This window comes from Podarcis muralis, chromosome 12 (genome assembly GCF_964188315.1).
Source record: "Podarcis muralis chromosome 12, rPodMur119.hap1.1, whole genome shotgun sequence".
NCBI lineage: Eukaryota > Metazoa > Chordata > Lepidosauria > Squamata > Lacertidae > Podarcis > Podarcis muralis.
Window position 1 is genome coordinate 18,300,385 of NC_135666.1, and position 22,314 is coordinate 18,322,698.

Sequence of the window (22,314 nt, forward strand, 5' to 3'; positions counted from 1 at the left end):
CTTTCCAGCCAGTCTTCTTCTACAAATGTAGGCAACACTGCTGAGTCTTTGCATCCGGAGCAAGTGATTTCACCTGATACAGACAGAGAACAGAATTACCTGTCCTCAGAAAAGGCCTCCCATTTCACCTCTGCAATTCTCTAATCCTGGTTATGCTATTTTCTCATATATATAGAGAGAGAGAGTGTGCGTGTAGTACGCCTCCTGTGTTGATTTAGAAGAAAATAAGGGTGACTCAGCTATCAGAGGTTTAGGAAACACTGATCCAGTGTGTACTACCACTTTTGTAATTTGGATACAGTCTAACTTAGGAAAGGGTTGCTTGTAGCTCTTCAGATATATTTGGACTCCAACACTTTTCTGCCCAAGCCAGCATGGTGAATGGTCAGGAATTATGGGAACTAAAAATCTAGTAACACATTCCCCAAGCCTGATCTAAGTCAACTTTGTATTGCCTCAAGGGATGCTTTGCCGTGCATAGACAACTTTTATCAGTGAAATCTTGTACAACAGAAGGCAGTACAAAACAGCTGCATAAATTATATTTGAATTTTAAAGAGAGAAAAGAATAAGAATAAGCTGTTAATTTTTCCTTACATGACCTGTTACAGTTTTCATAACGAAATGCTAGATTATAGGGTATAGATTTTAGGTGTCAGAACAGGAACAACGCGATGCAAAGTTAAATGTTCCATTCTCAAACAACCTTTTAAATAAGTTCTCCATCACAGATATTTCAACTCTGCTCATACTTTACATGGAAAATATGCTTATTGAAGTTTTATCTGTCACCATGCACAACTCTCTACTGCATTTTCCAGTCAATGCCAAGTTGTTGGACTCTGCACTCCAAAGCAGAACAGTAAAAACTAGATTCTACACAAAATCCCCAAAGGGCACAATCTAGTGGGAACAACTTTTGTACAATTATTAGGATTTGGAGTGTTTCCTCCTTTAAGTCAAGGATGCTTAGTGCAGGATTAGTTCCCAGTGCACTGATGTCTAATTCTAAACTCATAAAAAAGATTGCAAGTTGCATTTCTTTTTATCTTAAGGACTGTATTTATTGAGAAAAATTGTACAAACTTCCTTGTGTATCCTAGCTTCCAGTTATATAATGAAATACATCAATTGGAAGCAACACACATTAAGGAGCATAAGATTTGAAGAAACAGAATGGAACAAAGTGAGCAAAATTTAATTTTTGCTTATCAGATCATTACTGTAAATTATAAGAGATCTTTATTGATGTAAACATGAATTTCACTTGGGTTTTAATTGAGACTTTTCCTTGAATATTCCCCCCACTCTCCACAATAGATCTAGCTTACTAAGTTTGCAATTTACATTTTAGTTTTAAGAACAAAAGCTAAATATCTTGTTTGATGTTATGGGATACATACTGTACTGCCCGGTGCTAGTCTGATAAAGGCTCGTTGGCACTGCCATGGCAGGGATGCCAGAGGGCGCTCCTTCTTCCTCTGGCTTTCCTTCTTCAATCTTAGTGACACCGGGTGCATCAGAAGAAAGTTCATTCAGAATTTTTCTGACACAAGTAAAAACACATATACATTTAAAAGCAGCTGGCCCATGAAATGGGTGACTCATTTTAACCGAAAGGCACCAATTGTTACAACATGAAATTATAGCTTACCGATATGAAGGCCTCCTTGAAAGTATCTCCCTCCGTTTCTGAGAATCAATGACAACCTCTGACTCTGTAGATTCATCTGCACTTGTAGCTGATGCTACCTAAAATATGAACATTTAAAAAATTAACCGTCTAAAGAGTCGACTTAGAAGAGTTAACTTGCAGCATGGAATCCAGATTTGCAGAGGAGATTTTACTACCAGTGATCCATCTCACAGGACTGTCATAAAACTGCTTTGAAAATTTAGCAATGCTTTGTAAATTAAAGACAGTAGCACCAGTATCTAATGGTAAGGCTATTGATAGGGGTGGCCCAGAGGGCTGAAGCCTCAGGTGTTTTGCACTGGATCTTGGATTCCCTGCCTACACCACCCCTATTTTTTTAAAAAACAACAACAACTTTTTTAAACCTTGGTTGCAGAGCTGCTGGACATACTTCAAATCACTGTGCTGGCCATATCCCTGATCACCTATTATTATTGGGTCACATCCAAAGCAGTGCCATAGGTGTTTTGCCAACACAGTGCCAGATCTGTCTCCTCTTTTCCCCCCCAGTGTGATCTCCAAATTTCCTCCAGCGTGTCCCCCAGCTCTCCAGTGCCTATTTTGAGGCTGGAAAAGGGGGAGACTGCTGAGTAGAGGAATGAAAAGTTCCGATCCTCTAGTGCATGTCTCTTCCATTAGCAGAACAGGAGTGTTGGGTACCATACTTGCTTCTATCTAGTTATATATTAGCATATGCAAATTTTGTTTCATGAGCCTATACCCTGATTATTTTAAATACCTAGCAATGCCCCTAACAGCATGTGCAGAATCTTGATATGGAAGGAGGAAACATTGAGGTGAATTAATGACAAACTAGAAAGAGCTCTGCAGGTAGAAATGCATTTTTTCAGTAAATGGCAAATATATATCTTTGACGGGCAGAAGAGGAGAGGATAATCTACAAATAATAGTATAAGAAGAGTGAGAGAAAGGAACAAAAGGGGCCTAGGAGCAGAACAGTTTGCAGGAATGCCGCTGGAGAGCAAGAAAAACATAGAGCATAATGGCAGAGAGCTTAAAAGGTAAATGCAAGAACAGGTATGTAATGTATCTAGGAGTACTCAATCCATCATTGTCGCTGGAGGCTTAAGTGACTGTGGTTGCTGGGAGTGCTTTACAATTGGATAATTTTGAAATGTGCTCTGTTGTGGCTGCCCTTACATTTGGTCCGGAAACTACACCAAGCGAAGGTAACACCAGTGCTGAAGGAACTACACTAACTGCCAGTATTCTGCTAGGTCAGTTTTAAGGTTTTACTGTTGCTGTATAAACTAAAGCCCTAAACAACTTGGGACCAGGATCTCTGACTTACCTTCTATATATCTGCCCTTTCACTGCTGCATCTATGGGGGCCTCTTTGTGATGCTACACATGCCAGAGATTGATTTCAAGGCAACTCAGATGGGGTCCTTCGGGACGGTGGCACCTGCCTTGGGGAACACACTGCCCACCTGAGTTAGGCAGGCTCCGACATTGTACACATTTTGTCGGATGTTAAAAATTTCCACAGGCTTCGCCAGAAGGATGAGTTGACTCACAAACAGTATTGTAATTTTCTCTTTGGAGAAGCATTTTATCTGTTTGTAGTTGCTGTGTTTGAACCCAGAACTCTTAAATTAAGAGTCTCATGCTCTGCTGACTGAGCTATGGGTGGAAGAGTGCTTGTGTAAGCATGAATATAGAAACCTCTGAAGTTTGCATGGCTGCAATATAGATTACTGCAGAAAAGTAAGAGTTACATATGTTGCCCCATTCACTTTTTCCTTTAGCCACACTCACTGGTATGTGACACCCCCCACACACACTACTATGAGAGCTAGAAACACGTTGTGAATTTTTTAAAAATAATAATAAAAAAGTAAAAGAAACAATATATGCAGAATTCTAAATCTATGCATGATTTTTTCCTAGCATATATGTCACAATTGGTGACATGCAGAGTTCCTGGCCACTGCATACCTTGCAATACAGTGGTACCTCAGGTTACATACGCTTCAGGTTACATACGCTTCAGGTTACAGACTCCACTAACCCAGAAATATTACCTCGGGTTGAGAACTTTGCTTCAGGATGAGAACAGAAATCGTGCTCTGGCGGCGCAGCAGCGGCAGGAGGCCCCATTAGCTAAAGTGGTGCTTCAGGTTAAGAACAGTTTCAGGTTAAGAATGGACCTCTGGAACGAATTAAGTACTTAACCCGAGGTACCACTATATTGTTAGACTATCCACACACAAAAAGAAGAAGAAAAACAGCAGCACATGGGCATAACAATGAGACAATCTTTATGTATGTATAAGGTACAAGCCTACATGCTCTGGTTTGAAGTAATCACTCTTTAAAGAAGCAGACAGAAGTATCATCTTTCTATTCTCCTGATGGCAGAATATGAGTCAACCAGCAGCCTACCCTTGGTATGAAATACAATGAAGCTCTTCTCTCCATTGCTAGGGCAAAAATTAGAAGTCAATGATGCCAAGTAAAGGTTAAGTAAAACCTGCAGGAATGTTAAGAGACATGCAACTAACCTGAACAGATTGCAACTGTGGTGATTGAATAACTGAAGGCTGAGTTGCTTGAATCACTCCCTGCACGTGGACCGTTTGACCAGAAGGCAATTGCACTACAGTTACAGAGGGAGATCCTCTTCCAGTTGTTGATCCCGCTACAGAAACCTATTGCATTGGTGAAAAATAACAGGAAGACATTAGCAGTGTGAGCACCTGCATTCCAGTGATGATGATTTGGCAAAAGGTCTCCAGGGTGAAATCAAGGTTTAGCCTTTGAAACATGATGTGCTGTTTTCCAATACAGTAAAAGTTATATCAGCTTATATCATTTTAGTTATTTCGTAAAATTTATACATTGCTTAATTGTAAAAAAAAAAAAAAAAGACTTTAGAGAAGTTTACCTAGAGAATAAAGCAATAAAATTATCAGGAAAACCTGTTAAAAAGCAACTATTTAAAATATTAAATGAAATAAAATCAGCAATAAGCCAAAAACAGATTAAAACACACATCAATATTCTACATGTCAGGGTAGACCTGCCTAAACAAAAATGTTTTTAGCAGGCACTGAAGGGAGAACAGTGAAGGTACCTGCCTGATGTCAATATATTACAATGACAATTGGGTTTCCAATAGCAGGTGAAATATAGTTCATACTTCTGCTTCTTGCTTCAGAAATGTAACACATAAAGCACTGGCACATGGTACTTCACCCCAGTGAAAACTGAAAGAGCCTTTTTTGGTTGAAATGACAATGCAGTCCCATATTGTATAACTTTGATGGGGACAGAGGGGTAATCATTTTTGTAGTCCTTTTATAGCAATAGTCTATTTGTGCAAGTTAATGATAAAAACCATTTTTAATTTTTTCTTGTCTAAACACTACATTGTGTATTGAACACAAAGAAGCTCTGAGACTCATTTTACAAATGAAGAACACAAGAACTAGCAACTTGTCAAAAGGCGAGTCAGCAAGTCCATCATTTAATGTCAACTTGAAAGTGAATCTTCCCCATCTTAGTACAACATTTCATTCATGGAAATACTGTACGGGGGCTATTACTGCACCAAGCAGCTGCTTATACTGAAACTGCATAGGAAGAAAACTATGCTCAATGGTTTGCTCTATATGATGTTGTAATGATAAATTACAATATTTGAAAAAGTTTGTGCCAAAAGTGCCCAGCGTATTCATTTTGGGATGTGAGACAAGCATATAAAGAACTGAGCATGAATCACAGGGGAAAGCCCTCTCTCTTGTAACTTACATGCACAATGAGAAGTACTAAAGAGACCTTTCAATTTCTTAAAATGGCTGGATAATATTTGAAAGTTTACAAGGAATCTCCCAAGCATCCTGTGCTCCTTTTATTTTTTTGGATTTACAAAATTATTTCTCTAATGGTAAACTGACAGTACAATGAACAAGTTTAAATTATTTGAAAGATGCATTTGTTTCCTCCTCTGCTTTAGTTGCAATATTTTAAAACTGCACCCTTTCCTATTCTGACATTCACAAATGTTTGCTTGATTACTCATGTGGAGGTGGCAGCAGTTCTAGCAATTCTGACGTCAATAAGGAGAGGAACCAGCTATGGCACTTGCATTTGAATACGTGCAAAGACTCTATATTACTGGAAGCAGACAGTCTGCAGAACAATTTAGCAGACTGGGAAACAAAGTTTTATAGCACTGCACAGAGTCATTCCAGAAATGGTCAGAAACACACACACACAGTCAGCTCTTTCAGGGGCAATTTATTTCAGATAAATAGGTATTCTGCAGCTTCTACTGCATATGCGCGGTATTCCAGGCTTGTTAATGCTTAACTTCCAAAACTACACTTAATCCATTGTACAATATAGGCATTTAAATCCAGGTCAGACCCAGCCTCTATGGTGTTTATTTAAAACTGGGGAAAGTCTCAAAGGTTTCATTATAATCTTTAAAGAAATAAAATAGTATCATAATTGTTGGACTGGGGCTTCAGTTAGCTGAACTTAGGTTTGATAGATTTCAATGGAACCTAATTGCAACTAACCAAAATTATCCAACCCTTACCATTATATAGCACTTTTTAATTGTTCAGAGTATGTAGTGTATATATTGCAGCAATTCTTCCAACAACCCTGTAAAATAGGTTAGGATTATTATCCCCATAAGGCAGATTGGAGGTTGAACTCAAAACTGGCTGATTTGGACTACCTAGTATATAGTCCATGGCTGAGATAACATTTCAAAATAGGGCCTTCCTGGCTCTCAACGCATACAATACTAGCACCAAAAATCAGAGACAAATAATACAAGTGACTTAAAGTGGAGTTTGTGCTGCCAGAGCGAATGCTTTTTCATAAAAAGTCCTCCTGGACAGGGAAAAAAAGCAGAAACATGATGAAAACAACATAGAGGCAGATTGCAGGCAAGGAGAGTCTGTCTCATCTCCTTGAATATCAATCAATGGTCTGTTTTCTCAGTCCTTGCCCCCAAAGAAAACACCTGAGGACGAAAAGGTGCAACTTCACTGCATACAAAGGACAGTGGCCACGTTCCCAACAAGGCAGCCCCTCATGGCACAGATATTCCTAACACTGGCTTGGAATGGGTAAAATAGCCACCTACTGCTAGCCTAAGCCAGAGATGGAGTCCGTGTACTTAAGGGGTTCTGGACAGAACTGGCTATGTAAGTAGAGATTTCACCATCATTTTACACATAGTTCATGCATTGCTTATGATCAGAATCCCAACTACTAGAAAGGTCTAAACCTATTTTTTTACATTTTGCTCAGATATTTATCTCTGTATCCCGTTCTATCCTCACAGGAACTCTGCAATGCAGGCTAGGCTGAATGATGCAGGTGGCACAAGACCTTCCACTGAGCTAAGTGGGCTTTTGAACTGAGAGGTCCACCGTTTTATTGGCTTCCCCAAAGCCCAAAGTAGGCAGGCAAGTCTTGCATTCTTCTACCTGCCTGCAGTAGCTAACTATATAGGTGTTGGTGTCAGGTTACATGTCAGATTACCTGTGCTATAGTAGATATCTGATTTTGGCCAGATGGAGACTGTATAGTAGCAGCATCACTTTCTGCAACAGAGTCTGCTGCATTGCCATCTTGCTGTGATTCACCTGTTTCCATGGTCATTTGTCTAAAAATGAGAGAAAAATGCACAAGATAGTACATGAAACAATTCATGCCTCTATCACCATTCACTTCATCTCTTCATTTTTGCCTTCTTTTTAATATGTGGTTAAATAGAGCATGACATCATACTATGATACCACAAGAGAGTTCCAGTGCATTTATCACCAGCTGAAAACCCAAATATATTGATATATGAATGTCCTCCCCATTATTTAAGACAGGGAACCTGTGGAGCCTGTGCCCCTTAAAATGTTGTTCAACTCCAACTCTCAGATTCAGCCAGAATTTCCAACGATCAGGGATAATGGGAGTTGCAGAGCAGTAATATCTGGAGGGTCGTAGGTTCGCCATCCGCACTTTAAGATTGGAGGACAAGGCCTTCCTCCATATGCCATTGTTTCAGGAATAAACAACTTCTAGTGATCAGAGTAGGGAATTTCCAGAGGTGGCACTAGAATTGTGAAATGCTGTCCCCAGGGAGATTTGGCCATGTATTTCTTGTTGTTGTTTTTTTGTGTGGGTTGGTTAAGCTGAGTTTGCTTCTCTGTTGTTGCTTTTGAATTATTATTTCTTTGGGAAATGTTATTTATTTAAAGCTTTTTAGCACCCAAGTAGCATACAAATACAGTTACCGTATATTTTAAAAGAAGTTGGTGGGACTGTACCGTTGCCCCCAAATACTGGAAGGGTAGGTGGGTTGTATTAAGAGTATTGCTGCCTATAAGATTCTGTGGTCTCCTTTCAGACTATTACTGAATTGTTTACATCCTACAGAAGAATGGAAATTAGAACTTAGGTTGCAAACTAATTTACTTCAGCTAGAATACTGTTGGGCAAATACTAGACTCCGGAAAAATTGACACCAATACAGTGGTACCTCTGGTTATGAACTTAATTCGTTCCATCTGTTCTTAACCTGAAACCGTTCTTAACCTGAGGTACCACTTTAGCTAATGTGGCTCCCACTGCCGCCGCACGATTTCTGTTCTCATTCTGAGGTAAAGTTCTTAACCTGAGGTACTACTTCCAGGTTAGCGGAGTCTGTAACCCGAAGTGTTTGTAACCCAAGGTGTTTGTAACCCGAGGTACCACTGTAGAGACGTAGCAGAGAAAAGTGATGGATTAGTGAACGTTGTCAGCTTAAAACTATAAAAGACCCCAGGACAGCAGAATCAGCCCAAGCAGTATGCTACAATAATGTAAGAGCCATGCTTTATTTACTTGAATTGTGTGAGTGTGCCAGGAATCATAGAATCATAGAGGTTTTGGCTTTCTTATAAACGGGGTCCATTTGGATTATCATAGTATAAAAAGCCATTTCTGTGTGCTCTGGCTTCCGTCACGGTGTCCTGTTGTGCCAGAAGTGGTTTAGTCTTGCTGGCCACATGACCTGGAAAACTGTCTGTGGACAAACGCCAAACTCCCTTGGCCTGAAGCGAGATGAGCGCTGCACCCCATAGTCACCTTTGACTGGACTTGACCATCCAAGGGTCCTTTACCTTACCTTTTTGCCTAGTATAAATAGATTGGAATTAGATTTAGGCTGTAATCCTAACCCCATTTACCAGGGAATAAGCACCCCCCCCCCATTTCAACAGGGTTTACACTTGAGTATACAAGTGTTCTCGAAGCTACAAACATGAGTCTGACCAAACTGCGGGAAGCAGTGGAAGACAGGAGTGCCTGGCGTGCTCTGGTCCATGGGGTCACAAAGAGTCGGACACGACTAAATGACTAAACAACAAATACAAGTTTTAGTAGTATATCTCTTGGGCTTCATTGCTGTCCCAATAGCAGGCCTGTTAACTGGTTTTCTGAACCACCACCCAAGCCCTGAGACTTTGGTTGTAAAAAGAGACTGCTAAGAAAATAAAAATAGATTGGACCAGTTTAGCTTGGCATATTTGTTCAAAGGAATGAGCTTTGCATAGCTAGTTAGCCAAGTAGCCATAGGAGCAAACTGGTAGAGAACTTTATTCTCCACCCAGGTGCTGGAGGTGGTGTCCTCAAGAGGTTTGTTGTGCAGTTAAAGAGAACAAAAGGGAACAATAGCCTTGAAACTGGATTTGAAAGAGGCACACAGGCTTGATTTACTCTCTGGAAGAAAGCAAATCTTTGTACTTCCAAGAAATCTGAAGAGGAACAGGATCTATTGGAGTGTTAATGCAGTGAATTTTCCATCACAAGTTTGTGCAGAGTATGTGTGTAAATAAGACTTATATCACATTAGCATCGCAAGTCTCCAATTACCTTCATTCTAAGAAAAGAAAACCCAAGGTTTTTGCTGGGAGTCCTGAAACTTCTCACTACTTAAGAGACTGGAGTGCATGTAACATATTATGTTTTGGTCTCTATCTTATATCTTGGGTTATGTAAAATAGCAGATGTTACAATATATATGATCTTACTTTTAAAATAGCATGATTTTCTTCTTTTTGTATTTAAGAAAACAAGTTAGAGGAGATAAGATTAATAATAAAAAGATGAGTCCTTGCACTGTTAAGGACAAGAAGCTCACAATAACCCCAAGTTTGTTCAGGTACCAAAAGGCATGTCCAGATAGGTGAAAAGATCACATCCATTTATGGTTACAGGAAGTGTCTTTGACAAACATATGCTCAGTACGTTTCAAGACGCCAGGACCAACATGACGGCATAAGCAACCGAACTGGTACCTTTGGGTGAGAAAATGTTTTTGGAAATGCCAACGAGGAAATGAAAGGGCCCCCCATGATTCCTTGGAACATCATAGCAGATGCTGGGACACAAGTTGTAGCTGAATGTGCCACGTTGGTCTGAAACAATTTTCCAGTATATAGACACACACAGAGGTTTTTCTTGCAGAAACTTCTGTTAAATTCATTGGTTTTAAAATAGTCTAAAGCCAATAGCTTTATGTATCACTTAGGAGAAAGGAAAGCATTCTCTTAAACAGCTGGCTCTGGGGTGAAACTACTCTAGTGTAATAACTCAGTTGGAAGTCATTCAGCCTTTGTTTCTCCTAAATCAAGGTCTTTGTCTGTAGACTAGTAAATTCTGCATGTCAATCTTTTGAGAGAGAGAAATATTTTGAAGGAACTGTAGTTGTTTTCAACCCGTAACATTGGCTTGTAGAATTAGCTTAGGATACATGAAGCTAATTATTATGGGTGGTATCAGGTATTAGTCACTCAAAGCAGACTCGTTGAAATCAAGAGTTATTAATGTCATTTTTCAGTGGACATCATGACTTATTTATTCAAAGGCATTTATATACCACTTTATATTTTTAAAATTTCTTAAGCAGTGCATGATAACAATATATGGATACATGTCTGCAAAAAGTCGGTGTGTAATGCACCATATAATTCTCCTTATCCCAAAGGAAACTAGGTTTTCACAGTGACCCCAAAACATGTGTCTATCTGTGTGAATGTGAATTATGTAGAGATGCAGCTGCCACCGTGATGGTGGCAGTCTTGGCTATCTGGCACCTGCAGCTATATGACATAAAGGGTTATAGAATCAAAGAACTGTAGACTTTGAATGGACCCTAAGGGTCATCTAATCCAATCCCCTGCAATGCAGGAATTGCAGCTAAAAAATCCCTGACAGATAGCCATCCAACCTGTTTAAAAACCTCCAATGAAGGCGCCTACCACCTTCCAAGGTAGTCTGTTCTGCTGTCAAACAGTTCTTGCCATCAGAAAGTTCTTCCTAATGTTTAGTCAGAATCTCCTTTCTCATAATTAGCATCCTTTGGTTTAAGTCCTACTCTCTGGAGCAGCAGAAAATAAGATTGCTTGTGACAAGCCGTGAGATATTTGAAGATTATTATTTCACTTCTTTTTGCCAGGTTAACATACCCAACTCCCTCAGCAATTACTCATAAGGCTTGGTTTCCAGACCCTTGATCATCTTGGTTGCCCTCTTCTGCACATGTTCCAGCTTGTGAATATCCTGTGTGGTGCCCAGAAATGGATGCAGTACTCCAGGTAGGGTCTGACCAGGTAGAATAGAGTAGTACTATTACTTTCCTTGTTTTGGACCCTAAACTTATGTTGATGCAGTCAAGAATTGCATTTGCCTTTTTGCTGCTATATCTCACTTATGTTAAGCTTGTGGACTCATTAAGACACCCCAGATCCTTTTCACATGTACTGCTGTCAAGGTGTCCCCCATCCTGAATTTGTGCAGCTGGTTCTTCCTCCCTAAGTGTAGAACCTTATATTTGTCCATACCAAAAATCATTTTATTTTCCAATCTGCCCGGTTCTCCAATCTGTAAAACTCATTTTGAATCCTTGTTCTATCTTCTGTGATATTAGCTACCACTCCCAGTTTGGTGTCATCTGTAAATCTGATAAGCATCCTCTCTATTACTTTAGTCGTCATTTATAAATATGTTGTACAACACTGGGCCCTGGATAGATATTACATTTCATTAATTGGCTCCTACAAAAAAATCATGTCTAGCAAGTAAATGAGTATTTTTTTAAAAAAAGTTTGACATAAAAATTTCAACTTTGTTGCTAGTCAAATTGAGAGCATTAGATTGAATACATAAAGAAAAGCCTTCATTCTAAATGTTAAGATCTTTATGTGCTTGGTTGTTCCTCAGGTTATCTGATCCACTAATATATGAAACACATTCTACATATTTGCAGTGTGGGAACATATTTTAACAAACCCAGCCAGATGGGCGGGGTATAAATAAATTATTATTATTATTATTATTATTATTATTATTATTATTATTATTATTATTATTAATACAATGGCTACCTTATGTTAATTCTTGCATGCTGTTTTTTGCCACATTTGCTCATTATGATTGAATTTTTTTTAAGGACTTCTTCCTTCTCCAGACCACTCTCCCTCTTAGTGAACCTTGCAGTGAAGTTATGTTCCATTTATGATGTCATAACTAACTACCATAGCAACCAACACTCACAATGTTACAATACACAAGGTTCATTAGAATATTGAACAGAAGCGCAAAGAGAAAAAAAGCTTTCGTTCAATCACACGCAAGAGATTTTATAAGTATTATGGAACACACTCACCCAGTGAAGAATTGGGAGGGGGGAGCACCTTAGCTAAAGTTCTGAATTAAAGATTTGACAAGAGTTTTGAAGACCTAATTGCGATGCAAGGAAGACTGTGTGATGCAAGGTACCTATGCCACAATGTTCAACTCCATTTTTGGAGATTTCATACTCCACAACTGTGGTTTTCAAACTTTTGTCAGCAAGTATTTTCCATACATCAGGTAAACAATACGCATTCACTTGCCAGAGAATTTCTGTCCATGGCCAAAGATTCTGAGATAGGTTTGTTGTAGGGCACATGCCCCATTGATTTGACATGTTTAGGAGGCTTGTTACCCCATGTGAAGTGAGAGTGCACCTCCAACACTCCCCAGCACAAATAGAGAAGGGTTTTAACACAAAGAAGAGCCTCAAACTTTGGAAACCAACCTTTATTTGGGGAGGGACACCCGCCTGGATGCAAGAAAATACATCCTACAACACATCTACATAGTTTTGCACTTTATAGAATATATTCTCAGGAAACACGGAATCTTATTTCACATTCTAGAAACAAGAGTGGATCCAAATGTTTAATAATGAAAGTTGCTGAATAATTGAATAAGAATATGCAGCATTATGCTGATGATGTCTTAAAAGTACACTTTCAAAATTTTACTTTATTCCAAGTTATAGGTTTGTTTTTTGTTTATTTTTGCAAAGCCTTGTTATACTGTTACCATTAATTATTTGCAGTTAACAGTTTATGGATGTAGTTTATAAATCTTGATGCTGGGCATTTTTTCATGTTCATGTGCAAGAGAAAGAAATTTCTCTCCATTTTTCATGGTGGCTTCAAAGACTCTGAAACCTTGCATTTCATAATTTCACACTTCAACTCGTGATGACATAAAAATCATATGTGCTGCTTCTCTGTACGTGATGGAGCTGCATCCTGGTCCAGGAAATGTTGAAGTATGAAGGAAAAAAAATGCTAAACATAGCTTCATATACTGCACAGCCTGAAATTTTCCTCACTACAGTGACTTTGACCGAAAAAAGCATGAATCTCACATTTAGCTGAAAACAAGTCCTTTTCAGGTAACTATAGTTTAATACAGCATCATTTTTAGGTGACTATTTACAGAAGAACATACTAAACAGCAGTTGTTTCATTTAACATTCCAAGTTCAAAAAAGCCAATAAAGCCATACCCATAATACAGGTACAATGGAGGTATAAGGTACACTAAACAGCTATGTTTTTTGTTACAATACATACATAAACATGTTCTAGAGGAAAACCCAAACCTCATTATATGACATGGTACAGTGCAATGATTCTTGACTTATGTGTTCCTTAAACACCTTTTGCTTACTGTTACATGGAACCAAGGACTATTACATAGCTATATCACCTCTGTCCCAGCAATAACATAAAGGGATGATCAACCTGATCGCTACTGGAATTAAATGCCCATTAAGAAACTCACTAATATGTCATGAAAACTAACCTTTCTCCTGTACCTTCCTTCCTCTGCTTCCCTTTTGTTTATACTTTTAGATTTTAAAATTAGTGCAGGGCTTGAGCTATTATTTTGATGTACTAGTTCGTTTAAACACTAGAAATAACGGCAAAAAAACCCTATTCCTTGAAAGTTGTGAAACTTTCAATTCTGCTTCCTGTTTTTGTATATAAGATTACTTTCACTGGACCAGATACTGTCTCACTTGCTCTGTTATTCTGTATAACCAACAACTAAACACTGTTATGCCTAAAGAGTATAGCTTTTGGGGGGAGGGCAAGATGAAGAGAGAAGCACTGCCTTTACTAGTTATTTTACTCCATTTAAGCAGTATTTAAAAGACACCACCCTGCAACAAATAAATTAGATATTTTTATCAACAAAATTGAAAGTCAAAGTTATTGAAGACAGCCAGGGTCTGCATGAAGGCTTTCCATATACAGTCTGAAGGGAGATTATGTATGCCTTGGTTGTTTGTAATATTACCCCTCATACAGTCCCTTTTTTCTAATTGAAGCCTAGTGTTTTCTATTTCAAGATAAAGAAAAACTGGTGGCTCCTTTGACAAATTCCTTCAGCCTTGCTGGAGAATATGGTGCCTTTGTTTCTTACATTTTCTCTACAATCTGTGGCAGGGTATGCATGAAAGACAGATGAAACAGTCAAACAAAGCAATCCTAGGCATGCTTACTCAAAAGGAAGCCCCACTGTGTTCAATGAAGAGCCAGTTATTTCATACTAACAGCCAAGCAGCTTCACAAGACTTGACCTATGAAACATTTATAAGGGGGGGTCTGCATTGGGTTACATCACACCAATCAGCTAAAAATACACTTTAATGTTTTGTAAACTATCCTCTTTCCTTCCGTACACAGAACGTATACTCTCTTTCTTTTGCTATCAGCAAATATTGCATTTCCCGGGCTCATCCTGTTAAAATTTAAACTGTAATATGCTTTACAATCTGTATGCTCATGCTTACCAAAAGAGTGTGACAGATCATTGCTAGGATTCCTTTCTTGCCTTCAAACTGAGGCTATGATAGCATAACTTGACCAAGGCCAGATCAGACAGTGAGACCATAACATCGTATCTTCTGAATGATGTGTTTGCTTATTAGAGGCCAACTGCAGCCACTGGATCACAATGGAACTCTCCTTGCTTTATTTTCAAATTTTCCTTTCTCATTCTTAATTTATGTGATAAGCCCAAACCTATGACTAAGGGGAGGCCTCCCCATAACTCTGCTTTCTTATCTCCATGTGAGTTCTGACTCCATATTCCTAATGTGTTGCTTCCTCTTTCATATCTAGCCTAAGGCAGGGCTTAACTTAACCCCTTTCTTTCTATTAAACTCCTCACCCTACCCGCAGCAGCAGCATAGTTACCAAAGAGGTAATCTCTTGAAAAAGATGGAAACACCAGAGGAGAAAAAGCACAAACTCAGGATTAAGGCTGCAATCCTAAAACACGTTTTACTAGGGCGCAAGTTTGTTTTAACTCAGCAGGGCTTACTCCTGCATAAACATGTTGAAGACTATGCCTTTAGGAAGGAAATACAGAAAGCTGCCTTCTGAGTCAGGCCCATTGGTCCATCTAGCTAGCTCAGTATTGTCTGCACTGACCAGCAGCGGGTTCAAATGGGATTTCTCTCCCACTCCTGCCCGGAGACCCTGCGAAGCAGATGCTCTGCCCCTGAGCTGCAGCCATTCCCCTACGGATAAAAGTAAAGGGACCCCTGACCATTAGGTCCAGTCATGGCCGACTCTGGGGTTGCGGCGCTCATCTCACTTTATTGGCCGAGGGAGCCGGCGTACAGCTTCCGAGTCATGTGGCCAGCATGACCTAAGCCACTTCTGGAGAACCAGAGCAGCGCACTGAAACGCCGTTTACCTTCCCGCCAGAGCGGTACCTATTTATCTACTTGCACTTTGTGCTTTCGAACTGCTAGGTTGGCAGGAGCAGGGACTGAGCAACGGGGACTCACCCCGTTGCGGGGGTTTGAACCGCCGACCTTCTGATCAGCAAGTCCTAGGCTCTGTGGTTTAACCCACAGTGCCACCCACGTCCCCTATGGATAGGTAAAGGTACCCCTGCCCATACGGGCCAGTCTTGCCAGACTCTAGGGTTGTGCGCTCATCTCACTCTATAGGCCGGGAGCCAGCGCTGTCCGCAGACACTTCCGGGTCACGTGGCCAGCGTGACAAGCTGCATCTGGCGAGCCAGCGCAGCACACGGAACGCCGTTTACCTTCCCGCTGGTAAGCGGTCCCTATTTATCTACTTGCACCTGGAGGTGCTTTCGAACTGCTAGGTTGGCAGGCTACGGATACCCTACGGATACTCACTGGCAAATACGCACTATAGAGGAACATAGTGGGGCTTCCCCTCAAGTAACCCTGAACAGGATCGCACTGTATTTTTAGTATTACTGTGTTCAGTGCTTTTATTCTAATATATATATGGGTTCTCTCATTTTCCTACTAATATTGAAATACGGCTCCTCAGTGAGGCCAAACTTAGATTCATCAAATGCCATGGGGTCTGCGTCCCTCCAGGGAAAAAAGCACTGACTGTGTTTTCTGAAACCTGCCACGGTGCGTGGGACGGTGGCCACTCTGCACATGCGCAGAGGGGGGCAACACGGCCGGTCTCTTGAGTGTCACAACGAAGCCGCGTTGATTTCGGCCTTCGTGTGTGAGGGAGAAAGCAGCCAGGCTTTGACTCAGCCTCCCTCGAGCGCCGCCGATGCTGCCCCCCCCCCCCCTGCTTCTCCCGGTCTTCGCCGTCCCGCCTAGCCCCTTCCGAGCTGCCTGTCAGAGCTCGCCCCGCCGCCCCAACCGCCTTCCCCTCCTCAAAACCCAGGCCGCCCCCTCGGAAGGGCCCGGCCGCCTTGCGCGCTCCCGCCTTGTCCCCGCCCCCTCCTGCGACTCACCCGAGTACGTGGCGCCCCCGTCACAGGGGAAAGTAGGTCGGGGAGGAGGGATTGGGCCGGGCCAGGCCGCGCGTCGCCCCCACGTCAGCGCTGATGCCGCTGCGCCGTCACCGCGGGTGGGGGGGGGGGGTTTGCTCAGGAAATGGCGACCATCGCCGCGCCTTTAGCCTCGCTCACCTGAGCCAGCGGCGAAAGGAAGAGGGGGGGGGAGAGAGAGAAAGAGGGAGAGTGGGGGAAGCGGAGGGCGGGGCCACGGCCAGCGAGGGCCAGCCTCGCCCCCCCCTCCCCACCGGCCAACGCCCATTGGCTACTTAGGCGGCCTAACGGCTGGAACTCGCGCCAACCGCCGAGCCGACGTTTCGGCCCACTGATTGGCTAATGGAGAACGGCGGGGGGGGGCGCGGAAATAGAGCGAGGGTGATTGCGGTGCTTTTCGTGGGTGTAACACTCCCCCGCCCCCGCTCGCAAGATGCAAAATGAATGTTGGTGTGGTAAGATAGAGGCCCCGAGGCGACCTGTCCGAAGTTTGGCCGCGCTCGCTGACTGACCAGGGATTTCAGCTCCATTAAGCAGTAGGGATTTACTTCTGAGTAAAGTTTTACAAAGCGATACGCGGCGTAATAATATTAATAATATATACCCCGCCCATCTGGCTGTCTTTCCCCAGCCAGTCTGGGCGGCTTCCAGCAAAATCTTAAAATGCAATAATTTTATCAACTATTAAAAGCTTCCCTAAACAGAAATGTCAAGGGCTGAGAGAGGTGCTGCTGCTAGCTTGCAGATTTAACATATAGAAAAAGAGAACCAGAATGTACTTTCAAAGAAGACTGGGAAATGTTTACTGAAGATATGGGTGAAGATTGTGTCCATTTAAAAACGCTGGTAGCATTAAGATAAATTCAGCAGTGTAAATAAGTTTTGATGGCTATAACAATGGGTTAACAGTTTAGTTCATGTAAAATATGCAGGGATGTATAGTATGCAAATGAACCATAGAAAGAAGGGAAGTCATTGGTTTTATTTTTGCTGTTCATTTTTAGTGGTTTCTTTAGCCATACATTCATCATATCTCATTGTAGCAAATTGATTTCCTGTAAATTAAACATATATTTCTAAAACATAGTACAAGGAAGAAAACAACAATAGAAGGCATACTTACTTATTTGATTCATTTGCAATCCATTTGCATTTGGGGAAGTCATTGATTTAAGGTTGTTTAAATGAATATTTTGAAATATAAATTAGAAAATTTAATAACGGCTAATCCTGCAGCAGCATGTCTCTTTATAAAGAGATGTGCTGCTGCAGTGTTAGCCTTGTGGGCACATTTCTTGAGTAAAAACGGGTAGGATCCTACCGTTAGGCTGGACTCCAATATGACGGCCTGCGAAATTCATATTACATTGATGGGAAATGTGCCAATGGCAGTGAGCGTGCAGCGAGGGCTTTAAAAAAAAAAGTTACAAAGCAGAGGTGGTGAAGCACTAGCTGTGCATAGGTTTTTGGACTACTATTCCCTATTAGAACTTCTGATCATTGCCTATGCTGGACATCCAACAGCAGCATCTGGAGAGCTACAGGTTTAGATCATAGAAGTGTAGAGTTGGAAAGGGACCACAAGGGTCATCTACTCCGGCCCTCTATAACTGAACAATCCCAGGACTCCTTAATGAGAGAGGGAGAGACTTATAGATAAAGCTGCAAGGACAAAAGACCCTTCTGTATCAGCTATTAGACCAGCATCTGCGGCCAACTGTGTTTTGGAAGTCCACCTGGGCACAAGAGCACTCTTTTCTCTTGGAAGTTTCCAGCGACTTGTATTGAGAAGCAATAACAGCCTCCAGCTGGATGCAGAGCATAGGTTTCTTGGCTAGCAGCCACTGATACTAGTTGTTACCTGTTTCTTTGTTAAGCCGGGTAAGAAAGGGAGAGCCAGCTTACTTCATAGCTGGACTTGCTCAAAACAAGGTTTTACAACCTAATTCCTATGCTTATAATTTTGCTGCCAAGGATGCGACTTTGAAACTGTTCAACCCACATAGTGGGGTGCCTGGAAGGATAAATTGCAATTAATATAGCATTTCCAAGGCAGTTAGCTCAGTTGGTTGGAGTGTGGTGCTGATAATGCCACGGTCTTGGTTCAAGCTACCAAGGATGGGTTCATATTCCTTCATATTCCTAGATGATCTTCAGGGTCCCTTCCAACTTGACAATTAAACCCCATCCCCCAAAACACTGTTCACATGCATTTCTGATAGTCTCCCCAAGATCACTGTACTGTAGGAGTACCATACATAATTGAGAGTCTCCCCAAGATCACTGAGCTGTAGGAGTACCATACATAATTGAGAGTACGCCATGAAACCTGGAATGCACACCATCAATTTATATTTTAATGTGCAGTTTTATTTTCCTATTGCATCAGTTCTTCAATAAGACAAGCTATGTAAACTTTACTGAGATTGAGTTACTGCCTTATATTAAGTCAGAACATTGGTCTATCTAGCCCAGTACTGTTGGCAGTGGCTCTCCAGGGTTTCAGGCAGGGGCCTTTCTTAGTCCTAAAGGTAAAGGGACCCCTGACAATTAAGTCCAGTTGCGAACGACTCTAGGGTTGCGGCGCTCATCTCGCTTTACAGGCCAAGAGAGCTGGCGTTGGTCCACTTCCGCAGAGTTTTTCCGGGTCTTGCAGCCAGCATGACTAAGCTGCTTCTGGTGAAACCAGAGCAGTGCACAGAAACGCCGTTTACCTTCTTGCACTGCGTGCTTTCGAACTGCCAGGTTGGCAGGAGCTGGGACCGAACAACGGGAGCTCACCCCGCCGCGTGGATTCAAACCTCTGACCTGTCGATTGGCAAGCCCAAACGGCACAGTGGTTTAACCCACAGTGCCACCCATCCCTTTCCTAGTCCTACCTGGGTACAAACATAGAACCTTCTGCATGCAATGCATATTATGAATTATTTATTAATTCCCCCACTTTTTCCCCTGACGGGGTTCAAGGGGACTTACATGTAAAAATGAGAACTGCTAAAAACATAGAAAAAACTGATTTATAACAATTAAATTTTTTAGAAGTAAAACTATATACATACATAAAATCTGTTAATATAGATACATATGGATACATATATGAAACCATACAAATAATTACAATAAGAGCACAGCACCAGCCCTTTCATTAAAAGCAATCGGTTCCCAAAAGCTTGTTGGAACAAAAGTCTTCACCTGCCTGAAGAAGTACAATAAGTAGGGGGCCAGTCTAGCTTCTCTAGGGAGGGCATCCCAAAATCTGGGAGCAGCCGCCAAGAAGGCATCTCCTGAGACCCCACCAAGCTTGCCTGTGATATGCATATGCTGTACCACTGAGGTATGGCCTTTCCCTGGATTTGGAAGCAAATGCATTACAATAGGATTTCCTGGCTGTTCTTTATACAAATTAGTTGAGCAAAAGCAATTCAGATTGTGCAATTACTATGCTCCTTTTCATAAAGCTTGGCCTTGGGAGTAGTCTGTTGGCAGAATTCTGTAAGGCATTTGAGATTGCAAACTACATCATTTGCCACTAAATGCTGCTTGTTTATAGTTTTGCAAGAACCCTGGTGTTCCTCAACCCTGTCACAATTTTACCCCACTTGATATTTAATGTTTCATCAAGTTAGCTTTTCACTTGCACAGAAAATACACTTGAGAGTTGATCTGCTTATTTATAAAAGAGCCTACAGGTTTTTTTACTCCATGGGATTTACCAGTGTTTTTCCCCACTAAAAAATTCTTTAGGGGTACTCTCATTTTGACTCAAGAAAATCACCGGGAAAGGAAATGACGCCACCATCGGAGGTGGTAACAACGAAACTGACCAATCACCGGGCTAGAGTCCAACTCCTACTTCACATATTAAATGTTCGCTTCTGTCTGATACTCAGGAAACAGGAAATGAGGTGACAGAAAACAGGTGACAGGAAATGAGGCCGCCATTGGGGTTACCAACGGAACTGACAATTCACCGTGCTATTCAACAGAACTGACAATTCACAGTGCTAGAGAAGAATCTAATTTTTTTAAAAAAATTAGTTTCTTCTCCCATTAGACTAACAAAATGTTTAGGGGTATGTGTACCCCTGCGCCCCCCCAGAAAAAAAGCACTGGGATTTACTAATGACATTGGTAGCCGTAACTGTTCCCTGTTATTGTACCATGTAAGATATGCATTTCTTATGAGAACTCTGCACAAATTCAGAATCACTTTTATTTACTGTACACATTTTTATATCATTCATGTATCTCTTCTTTGTTATTGTAAATGTTTTCACTGGCTTATACTTTGATAATAATAATAAACTATGGTAAGGTGGAAAAACTGCAGATTTTATTATACCTGGCGGCATGAGATGTTAGTTTTACTTGATTTAGGTTCTCTAAATCAAACATGACACAATTTCTAGAGAGGTATCCTTATCTGTTGCAACAAAAGCAAGGAACTTTGTGGCACCTTAAAGTCAAACAAATTTATTATGGTATACTGTATATGGTTTCATGGGACGCGGGTGGCGCTGTGGGTAAAAGCCTCAGCACCTAGGGCTTGCCGATCGAAAGGTCGGCGGTTCGAATCCCCGCGGCGGGGTGCGCTCTCGTTGCTCGGTTCCAGCGCCTGCCAACCTAGCAGTTCGAAAGCACCCCCGGGTGCAAGTAGATAAATAGGGACCGCTTACTAGCGGGAAGGTAAATGGCGTTTCCGTGTGCAGCTCTGGCTCGCCAGAGCAGCGATGTCACGCTGGCCACGTGACCTGGAAGTGTCTCCGGACAGCGCTGGCCCCCGGCCTCTTAAGTGAGATGGGCGCACAACCCCAGAGTCTGTCAAGACTGGCCCGTACGGGCAGGGGTACCTTTACCTTTACCTTTATATGGTTTCATAGACCACAGCACACTTAATCAGATGTGTGAAGTATTATCCTGTCAAAATACTCTCCTCAGTTATTAAAGACACCCTACATTAGATAAAAATAATTTATCTTCACTAGTATCAGAACTTTATATTTGGCTGAATAGTGAAAGACATGAGGATTCTCATTCTGCAGTCTGGCAACTTTAAATTGCAGAGGACCGGGTGCCCTCTAGGTGGCTGCTGCTGCTGCTGCTTTTTCAGATTAAAGACAGTGGTGAGCCTTGGAAGTGCTTGCTTATTTTGCATGGGATTGGAAAGTTAAAATGTTACAGCAGCCTTATCTTCATGCAAAGGGATAAAGCTGGCCTTGATGTATAGTCTACTAAAATCAATGTTGTTCTTTAGTTGTTTAGTTGTGTCCGACTCTTCGTCACCCCGTGGACCAGAGCACACCAGGCACTCCTGTTTTCCACTTCCTTCCACAGTTTGGTCAGACTCAGGTTGGTAGCTTTGAGAACACTGTCCAAACATCCCGTCCTCTGTCCCCTTCTCCTTGTTGCCCTCAATCTTTCCCAACACCAGGGTCTTTTCCAGGGAGTCTTCTCATGAGGTGGCCAAAG

General features: G+C 41.5%; 1 protein-coding gene and 1 long non-coding RNA gene across 3 annotated transcripts in view; one reads left to right on the forward strand and one right to left on the reverse strand.

Moving 5' to 3' along the window:
* Positions 1-17,033, reverse strand: part of CREM (cAMP responsive element modulator) — a 31,269-nt gene extending 14,236 nt beyond the window's left edge. For both annotated transcript variants that reach the window (XM_077936772.1, XM_028751333.2), the window contains exons 1-5: positions 16,810-17,033; positions 7,223-7,346; positions 4,222-4,368; positions 1,655-1,752; positions 1,404-1,546 (exon numbers count right to left, since the gene is read on the reverse strand). In XM_077936772.1, the coding sequence (XP_077792898.1) occupies positions 1,404-1,546; positions 1,655-1,752; positions 4,222-4,368; positions 7,223-7,342 (508 nt within the window). In that variant the 5' untranslated portion in view covers positions 7,343-7,346; positions 16,810-17,033. The remainder of the gene's footprint in view (positions 1-1,403; positions 1,547-1,654; positions 1,753-4,221; positions 4,369-7,222; positions 7,347-16,809) is intronic.
* A 116-nt stretch (positions 17,034-17,149) lies between these two features.
* LOC144329301 (uncharacterized) lies at positions 17,150-20,941 on the forward strand. Its single transcript, XR_013394785.1, has 2 exons — positions 17,150-17,381; positions 20,590-20,941. It is a non-coding gene; the product is annotated as an uncharacterized LOC144329301 (long non-coding RNA).
* Positions 20,942-22,314: the final 1,373 nt, after the last annotated feature.